Raw genomic sequence first — 10,000 nt, 5'->3', positions numbered from 1 at the left:
CAAAATTTCAAATTTAGCAGGCTATACAGCCGGCCGTACTGCTAAATTACCCAATCATGGCGTTTGTACTATCAGAGAGATTTAATAAATAAAGGATAGATTATCAACAGGACTATGTACCTTTTCCAAGGTATTACGTAATTACATATTTCTTTGATTTATCAATTGTTTTTTGTTGGATTTAGACAAGCCCCATCCTGCACCATGCAAAAGACATCCATTTTATGCCAAATTAATATCCAACAGTCGAGTGACTGCAGCAGATCATTGGCAAGATGTTAGGCTTGTTCAGTTTGATATAAAAGACTCTGGAATGAGGTAGATTCATCTTTTGTTTATCGATTAATAATTGACTCAGATTATACAGTCCTATTTAGTCCCTATCCAATGTACTTTCAAAATCATCAGTTTCCATCGGTGCAAATTTTCCAAGCTAAAAGTCTTTTAAAAGGTTTCGTTTGCTATCATGCCACGGTGGAACATTGCTGTGGAAACATTCTTTCCCGAAATGTTTCCCAGGGACGCAAACGAGGAAACATTTGCAGAAGAAGCAAATGTTTCTGGAAAATTGTAGGAACATATTTGCTTTGCCGAGGGAAATTTTATCTCCACAACAAATGTTTCTTGGGGCCGCAGACGGGGAAACAATTGCTTCAGCAACGATGTTTCATTTTCTCGTGGCCGTTAGTCTCCATTCTCTCCTGTTTAACCAAAATCAGTAAGTTCTCAGAACGATGCTTTTCAAACGTCTTCAATTTTGATTAAAAAAAACTTTGTCAAAGGTCTTGGCTTTGATGGTATTTTCGGGCATTTGTGTGGATAATAGGTGACAACCTATCGAAGTTAGGTTTTTGAAAAAACTGCATTAATGCATTAAGGTGGGTAGACACGAGGGGCCATGTTGCAGGGACATGTAGCAGCGACAAAAAACTTGTGTAGTGCACACTGAGGCGACATGTAGCCGAGACAAAATCACAACATGTGTGTGCACATGAAAATGTTGCGGGTGCATGTTTCAGGGATATTTTGCAGTCCCTTGTGTGAACTGATACTTTTATAATTGTGCAACACCAATTTGGGGGTGATTTTGTCCCAGCGACATGTCCCATGAAGTTCAACTTGTTGCAACATATCCCTGAAACATGTACACGCAACATTTTCATGTGTGTGCAAATGTTGCGATTTTGATTTCGATTTTAATTTTGACCGGTATTAACATGTACACTGTAACATATCCTTTAGTACAAGTTCAACAGTCAACATATTTTTAATATGATTCTCTTAATGTCGAGTGTTGTTTTTAGGCATTCTGCTGGGGACGTTATGATGGTACAGCCGAGCAATCTTCCAGATGTTCTACAAGAATTTATTGCTCATTTAGCGCTTGTACCAGATCAATTATTCCTTCTGGAACAGAATGATCCTGGTAAGTTTACTAAGCCAATCATCTTTAGTGGAGACAACTTTAAATTTACATAAGCTGCGAATTGCAATCACTGTCATCATTGTTGTTATTTTAAATTGCTTAGTGAAGAGAACTGCTTGAATAAAAGGGGACATGGCCATGCATCATATAAAAACAGGTGTAATTTACATGTAGAGGGGTTATTCTTTTTGGAAAAAATATTTGTAGTAACAATGGAACCTCTTTTAATTTGGACCGAAATTGCAACTTGTTGTCACATTTAACCTTCCTCTTTGTCAGAGGTTTGTCGACCTATACTGAAGTGTGTCTCCATGGATCTTAACACTTTTATGTCCGAAAATGCAGTTAGCCAGAGAGAGAGAATAAAGACGAAAACATCGTCAGGCTTTCAACTATCTTCAGTTTCGCTGTTTACGCAGGGCTGACCCTTTACTTTTACACGTTTTCTCAGTTCAGCGTGGATGCATGGGCAATTTGCAATTCAGCCAATTTAGTCGAATTTAGGTTGAATAAATTTTGAAACGACAGAAACTGGAATTGTGTAATTTATTTTGAAGTGGACAAAAGATATTTGCCTCAGTTTGAAAGACTCAAAGCGCCTCATGTTGTTAAGCTGAACAGTGACTCACACAATAGCCCAGGGCCGTCATGAATACTCAGTTCGAAAGCCAACAAAACTTGTTTTCCACGTCTATGAAGCAAAAATTATAGCTGTTTAAACGTCTCATTCTAACGGTGCACTTCAACAGATGTCCCGTTGCCATACCAGCTCCCTCGGCCCTGCTCAATCCAGCACCTTGTGGAGCATTATCTTGACATCCAAGGGGTTCCCAGAAGATACTTCTTTGAGCTCCTTTCACACTTCACAACATCAGACCTTGAAAAGGAAAAACTTCAAGAATTCTGTTCTGCTGAGGGACAGGTAGAGATTTGAATGCAGTATATGGTCTTGTTGAGGTTCCCACGTTGAAAGAAAAAACTATAATTGCATCTTCAATATTTCTAGGAAGAACTTTACTCGTATTGTTACAGACAGAAAAGGACCGCTCTAGAGGTAAGATCTTACTTCAGGCTTTTGTTTTGAGATTTCACAAGTTAAGTCGCAATTTTCTTGTTTTCATGGAACAACCTTTTCGTACAATTCAAAGTACCAATGTTTCTACTCTCCTGTCGAGTGTCTTCATCAGGGGTAATCCAAGGAAAGTTGGAAAGGGCTCTTGTGATAACTTTATTTATCCCTGATGAAGACAGAAGACAGCCGCGTCGAAACGTTGGGAATTGTACCTTTTTGGTATAAAGCTATCATGACAATTCTCCGAACCAGAGTAGCATCGAACTCTGTCTGACTGTAAATCTGGTTGCACTGTGAACCTTAACTTTCGTTATTTGTGCAGCCTGTTCACGCGCGTAGTCGTGCTGCCGTTGCCGTCATTAATTAAATTTTCATATAACGTACTTCATCTGTCCTTTTTTTTAAATTTTTATTATAATGCTTGTCATATTAACAGACCTAATCGGGTAACTCAATGTTGTACCCAATTAAAACCCTTTGAAAATAAATCGTTTTTTTTCCAGGTATTTCCATATCATTTACATATGAATGCTACATTATCATGCAAATAAACCACACACGGGAGATTTGAATTAGGTGCAACAATGAGTTAGCCGATTAGGTCTATTTCAACATTTTCGATTACAGTCTCGGCCTCAGTCAAGGTGATCTCTTTTTTCGGTGCTTTTAAAATGAATAAAAAACTGAGATGTCTCAGATTTGGATTTGGATTATCTCGTGCTGATATATCTCTCACTCGTTCGCACCGTCACACTCGCGCGGTCTTTGAAAATCCTCCATATCCGTTGTTGTTGTTGCGATCTGGCCTCACATGTAATAGAAAAGTCGTCCTTTAAAGTTATATCATTCTCATTAATTTTTTGTTTGACAGATACTTCAAGACTTTCCTAATGCAAGCGCAAATATTCCTTTTGAGTACCTTTTTGATCTCATTCCACCGATTCAGCCAAGAGCCTTTTCCATTGCTTCTTCGCTTATGGTAAGTGCACTTTGGCAGACACGAAATAAAGTTAATGATCTTTACGACGGGTTCACCTGCGTCCAAGAATTATGTTCGAAAAGGATTTCTGGACCTAACCCGTTATAATTCAGGGTAAATTGGAGTTCTAGAAAATAACGGCGCGCCCGTAATAAACAAGCATTGCCTTTGGCTATAAACAATTTCCAGAACAAAATCTGGCTTATTCTGAGCTGACAAATGACTATATACTGTGCGAAGTTTGGAATTTCCTCTTTCAAAACTTTTAATCGCGAGCGTTACTGTATCTTTAATTTAATGCAGGCTCACCCAGATGAAGTCCATCTTCTTGTAGCTGTTGTTAACTACAAAACTAAACTGGTCAAATCTAGAAGGGGTCTCTGCTCTACGTGGCTAGCTTCTTTGGATTCATCAAAGACGGACTTACGCATTCCTGTATGGGTAAAGAAGGGAACAATATCATTTCCAAAGGCTTTGGATGCACCAGCTCTCATGATTGGACCAGGTATATTACACAGTCAGAGCAGAGCTGGTAATGTGCGACTTTTCAGGAGTAATTACATCACCAACCACACGCTCTCTCCTATTGTTAATGTGTCCCTCCACTTTTGTTGTTATGATTCTGACCAGGAGCCCATGAGTAAGAGCGAACAACTCCCATATATTCGTGTCACAGCGTTTTCACATTTTTCGATTTATTTTTAGATCGAATTTCCCGGGAACGAGACTCCCGCAGATGCCCGATTACTAATCACAAGACACTAACTTGACGTCATAGTTTCACCGAGCCGGAACTAGCTTTGTTTTTTTTGCGGAAAGGTAGTCTAAAAATAGATCGATCTGTAAAAATGCTTAGTATGGAAGTTGCTCGCTCCTAGTCATTGGCTCCTGTTCCGATTTAAGGAAGATGGGGGCAAACTTGATAACTAGCCTTCTTGCGTTAACTATAATAACCCTCATTTTTATTTGTTTTATGTGTATTTTCTTTTGTGTTACATATATCAAATTTAAATGTATATAGAGAGTTGCTGTTGTTGTTAATTTCTTTATACTCTTCTTCTACTTCTACTACTTCTATTTTCCGAATCAGTCCCCCTCTTTTTCAGGCACTGGCTGTGCACCATTCCGTGGTTTTATTGAAGAGAGGGTGTCCCAGACAGCTGGAGGTACTTAGCAGTCAGTTTATTCAAAAAGAATTTTTTAACACTCTCATTAGAAAGATTATTGCGTTAACGGCAAACGCGACTAAAATTTGGCTGAACTTAACCTTGTTTGATTTTGGATCTAATAATATGCAAGCAAGAATTTCAGCGTGTTGATTGGCTAAAAGAACGTCAATTAATCCCAAAGTGCAGAAATTAGTGCTTAAAGGGAACCTCCACAAAAGCACACCACAAGGCAATGTTGAACATAATGTTTACAATCAAAATTGTTCGATCTTTTTCCAATGAAAGCGTTTGTGTCCGAAATAGACAAATTTCAAAAACGCTTGTTTATTTTTGTAAGTAAAGGTTTTTAAAACAATTTGAAGTAAAAACTAACGGTAAAAACACGCAACGTTTCGACCGAAGTTTGGTCATCATCAAGCTAAAAGTGAAAATAAAAAATTTTGCATGAAGTATAAATATAAAACTAAGAAGTAAAAGTATGTAAAGTATGAAAAGGTAAGAAAAGGGGTGTTGAAAACATGCAAGACTAACATAATTAGATTTAACTAATTAGAGTGTAATGTGAAGTGTTAGTTTGTATCCCATATGATCCATGAGAGTGTGACCAGGGTGGGAATTGAATATTATAAGTTTAAGCTCTTAACTGGGGTTAATGATAGTGATTAACATAATAACTATAATTGATTTTAAAAATAGATAAAAGGAGAATTTGTGTTCCTCCTTTTCTAGTTTCACAAGCCTTGCGCAGGGTGGGGGGAGGAGTAATCATCATTACTTTCAGTTTCCCATGCCCCTCTCTTGGGCATACGAATATTCCCTGCGGCTTTCCCCTTTTTATGTCACTGACCCTTAGGGGCTCATTAATAGAGAGTTGCTATAATTAGAAATGATTAAAAAACTTTCGCACGAATTGAGTCTGACTAAACGTGTTCTTGCACTATTTTAAGATGGTAAAATTCTTGGTAAGATCATTGGGCACATAAGAATGTTTCACGCGGAAATGTTTTCCATTAGAGAAAGACCCATTCTTGTGCTCGTCTACGCGTTGATGCAAATGCCGCCGCGTGTAACCAACATAACCTGCGTCACACAGGTCTCTTTTAATTTAATAAACAAGAGATTGTTGGTTGACAATAGACGCCTTGACTTCGCGCGGTTTCAGATGTTGTTTGATCTTGTGGCTGACAAATGTGGGCTGGTAGGTCACTTGAATTTTCTGACTCAGATCTTTGAGTTGTGCTCGTACAATATCGGCTAAAGCAGAACAACGCGAACAGGATCTAATTTACTGTTAACAGCTGGTAACTCGAGAACAGGATGATCAGAAGCTTTGACTGCAATAAAGCGCGAGATGGTGAACCTGTCTGGGTAACTCAGTCGAGAAGCTTGTTTTCACCGTTAGTTTTTACTTCAAATTGTTTAGTTTTGTTTTGGTTTTAAATTTCCCGGGCGCTGCCATTTTGAATGATTGTGACGTGTAATGGTTGCTTTATTGTATTCACACAAAGAGCTTTTGTTTTGAAACAATAGGGCAACATTACACGTCGTTATTATTCAAAATGGCAGCGCCCGGAAAATTTGAAAACCAAAACAAGCGTTTTTGAAGTTTGCTTATTCGGATACAAACGCTTCCATTAGAAAAAATTCGAACAATTTTGATGGTAATCATTATGTTCATTATTTTAAAGTTATATTCTTGTTTTAGTAGAGGTTCCCTTTAAGGTGAAATGTTTGCATGTATATCGTTAATAAGCAGTCGCATAATTTTTCTCGTGCAATTTGGAATAGATAAGCACTTGTAGATTGCACTCGCAATTTTGTTCGTCTTTGAAAAAAGTTACTCGTGCTTATTTATTTTAAATTGCACTCGAAATCATGTGATCCTATACATATCAAATTTGTTCATTAATGCCCTTAATTAGATGCACGCGGATTTCAGTGGGGAGTCAGGATGGCTTAGCGCTTATCAACCGCGCCTCCCACCTCTGCGACCCGGGTTCAACCCTGGCCTCGAGGTCGTATGTGGGCTGAGTTTCAGTCGATCTCAATCTGACTCTGAGGGTTTTTTTCTGGGTACTCCGGTTTTCCTCCCTCACTCGTCAAAATCGACTCTCAGTCAATAGGCCACGTTCGATATATCAATATTCACACGTGGCTACGAGGCTTTGTGGTTAAATTTGAGTATTGTTTTGTTTAAAAATCTCCCTAGCCGTTAAATTTGACCGTAAATCCTTGTAGCCATGCCTGAATATTGATATATCGAACGTGGTCTATTACATCCGGGTGCTGACAGATACCGTGGATAGGGATAACCTCTGGTATCCTTCCCTTTCATTGAATCAAATAAATAAAGTTTCTATTATTATTAATAAGCGTCACGAAGTGTCCCCTTCTCATCTCCCCCAACATAAACATCACTCGTGTCTGGGAATACAGACAATTAACGTCACAAAATGTCCCCCAACTGCTGCTCCTCAATTTGGGAAAAACAGCTGCATTTATACCGTAAGCTAAAAGTAACACAAATCTTTCCCCTTACCTTATTGTTGTAAATAGTAGCAAAGGCTTGGACTTGTAGGGACACTTCGTGTTGAATGAAAGGTGTTACAATTGAACCCACTGGGAACTCGGAAAAATCCGAGCCCTAGATGGGATTCGAACCCACGACCCTCCGTGATCTAGATCTAGTGCTCTAACCACTGAGCTACTGGAGACTCTATGGTGAGCAAGGGTAAAATGTGGGTATTTGACTCGAGCTGCATCACGCAGCCACAGAGTCAAAGATCGACTGACAGCATAGCTCATAACTGCATTGCGCAGTCACATTGAGAACATCATTGAACAATGCGCCTAGATCACGGAGGGTCGTGGGTTCGAATCCCATCTGGGGCTCGGATTTTTCCGAGTTCCCAGTGGGTTCAATTGTAACACCTTTCATTTAATTCGCTCACTTCGTGTTGGATGTCAAAATTGGGCCTGCGTCTAATTACTTGCTATTCTGGACACAAGTGCTCATATCTTTACCTGTTGGCGACAACTTCTCAAAGATATAGAAAATATAGATATAGAATAAAAGGATTTTCTTTGTTTTATGACGAGCGGCTGCTAGCCGTTTCATTCAAAAGCCATGCTAAATCTCTCCAGTAAGATTTATTCGCGTTACAAGAAACGCAGAGTCAGAAAAAACAAAAGCGCGAGTTCACGCTAGAAATGGAGTTCAAAACGGAGTTCAGTTACAGTTAAATCCTGACGACCAATCTTCCGGTAAAGGAGAAACCTTTGTTATCTGCCTATTCTGTACATCACATTAATTTGGAGTAAGTTAGTTTAGCATTGACTCTATCTAATCTCCTACATATTATTAGTATTAACCTTTTTTACCGTTCGTGTTCTTTAATCGAACTCCCGCCTGCAATGTCCCCACCCTCCACATCGGCCTCTTGATAGATTTGATGCTTTCTTTGGATCGCGCTCGCTAGTACAGAAGGGCAGAATTTCCATACGACGTCGAAAACTAAGAATAGTCTACATTGACTAAGTCAGCCTAAGTTTTCAGGTAGGCAACTTGGTCAGACATCCGTTAGCAGAAACATTGATGAAAACGATGTTTCCGATTAAGTTTAAGCCATGAAAAGAGGCTGTTCATTGGATTTTTAATGATTGATTTCACAGCCTTTGACCAAAGAGCCTTTTTTCCCCTTATATTTCAACCTTTTTTCAAAGATGATATTGTAATGATACTTGGTTGTTTGGGATGTTGTCGTTGCTGCCGGCTAGTAGGTTCTTTCGTTTTTATTACTTTGTAGCTGGCGTAATTTATATTCATAGCTATTTTTGGGGTTCCTACTATAAATGCCAACTACTGATGTCTTGCTTTTCCTTGCTTTTGCAGACTGTGTGTTGTTCTTTGGCTGCCGAAAGAGCGACAAAGATTTTTTCTTCAGGGAAGAATGGCAGCCTCTTGTCCAAAATGGAAGCTTGCAGCTGTTAACAGCTTTCTCAAGAGATCAGGTCTTAACTCTCTTATTTTATATAGAATATAAAAACATTAATAATTGTGATAAAGTAAATTAAAATGACTATCAGGCCAATGACCACCCGAGAAAAAGGCGAACCATCCACCGCTCGAACGTAAGTACGAAGCTTGGTTTAAGGAACGACAAGATGCGGCGATTTGTTTGTGTTTTTTAAATTTGATTTAATAATCCACACAAACTTGGAAATCCTTAACTACCCTGTATCCCCGTCTGCGCAGTCTCGTTCTTAGAGTGTCACTCAATGATCCCTCCACAATACAGCGTTGCGTGACGCCCTAAATGAGGCCTGCGCAGGAGACGAACGCGTGAAAGAACCAAGAGTGAAGAAATTATTCAAATTATTTTTAGCGTTAATTAGGCGATTTTTTGGCGACTTCATCCGTGTCTATTATCAACAGGAAGATAAAGTATATGTTCAACATCGTTTGGTAGAAAACAGCGCGCTCGTCTGGGATGTTTTGGCTCACAAACAAGGATGGTGTTACTTAGCAGGGTAAGATTAGAAATTCTGATTTTAAAGACATCTCACCAATCGAGTTTGAGTAAGTTACGGCCAGTGTTTTTCAGTTCAATTGGCAAAAAACCTCATACGTTTCTTTTGAAAGAAAAACCCATTAATACGAAAATTGCTAAAAAAAATGGAAAGAAAATCAGGAGGGTGAGGACCCGACCAGAACCCGAATTCTTCCCATTTTTATGGTTATGCTTTCCCGGCGTAGCTAATCGAACGAAACCGAACCAAAAACCAATCGTTCGATTGGAGTTCGATTGGTTCGGCAATCGAACATAATCGAACTGAAACTTTTTTGTGAGTTCGATTAAGTTCGATTACCGAACCCAATCGAACACAATCGACGCGATAGGTTCGATTTTGTTCGGTAGACAAACAAAATGGTATACAACATTGATAAGCATTAACTCTTAGTAGAATTGGAAGGAATTCAGTCTTTAACTGAGTTTTAGCTAGAGGAGCAAGTGTGAGAGATATTAACACATTTCAATTAACTAAAATCTTTATTGTTGAGCTGATTCGAAATTGATTCATTCACAATATGAATATCGCTCGGGATAACACCAAATAGGGATATTTTTAAAAGATTTATACCGTCGTCGCTAAAGCTTCGCTTAGATAACCGCGGTCATCGTCAGTTACCCTTAGAGCAGGACCCCTATCTCCTCTTTTCTGCTTGAAAACAAATTTATCCCCGACATGGACGGCGAAAGAGCACTCGTGGTAGCCCTTTACCACCGCTTCCAGAATGGTAAGTCTCACCTCTGCCCGGTCCGGCATCTTGCCTGTTGCACTCGTGTTTGAAA

The 10,000-nt window shown here is 39.1% G+C and overlaps 1 protein-coding gene across 1 annotated transcript in view; it reads left to right on the top strand.

The window, feature by feature from the left end:
- Positions 1-10,000, top strand: part of LOC137993758 (NADPH-dependent diflavin oxidoreductase 1-like) — an 18,399-nt gene that overhangs the window by 6,695 nt on the left and 1,704 nt on the right. The window contains exons 7-15 of the mRNA XM_068839767.1: positions 186-318; positions 1,305-1,426; positions 2,176-2,348; positions 2,433-2,480; positions 3,370-3,477; positions 3,781-3,982; positions 4,584-4,643; positions 8,539-8,657; positions 9,082-9,176. Of these exons, the coding sequence (XP_068695868.1) occupies positions 186-318; positions 1,305-1,426; positions 2,176-2,348; positions 2,433-2,480; positions 3,370-3,477; positions 3,781-3,982; positions 4,584-4,643; positions 8,539-8,657; positions 9,082-9,176 (1,060 nt within the window). The remainder of the gene's footprint in view (positions 1-185; positions 319-1,304; positions 1,427-2,175; positions 2,349-2,432; positions 2,481-3,369; positions 3,478-3,780; positions 3,983-4,583; positions 4,644-8,538; positions 8,658-9,081; positions 9,177-10,000) is intronic.

This window comes from Montipora foliosa, chromosome 2 (genome assembly GCF_036669935.1).
Source record: "Montipora foliosa isolate CH-2021 chromosome 2, ASM3666993v2, whole genome shotgun sequence".
Lineage (NCBI taxonomy): Eukaryota > Metazoa > Cnidaria > Anthozoa > Scleractinia > Acroporidae > Montipora > Montipora foliosa.
Note: the sequence above shows the minus strand (reverse complement) of the source record. Positions and strands in the feature narration are given on the sequence as shown.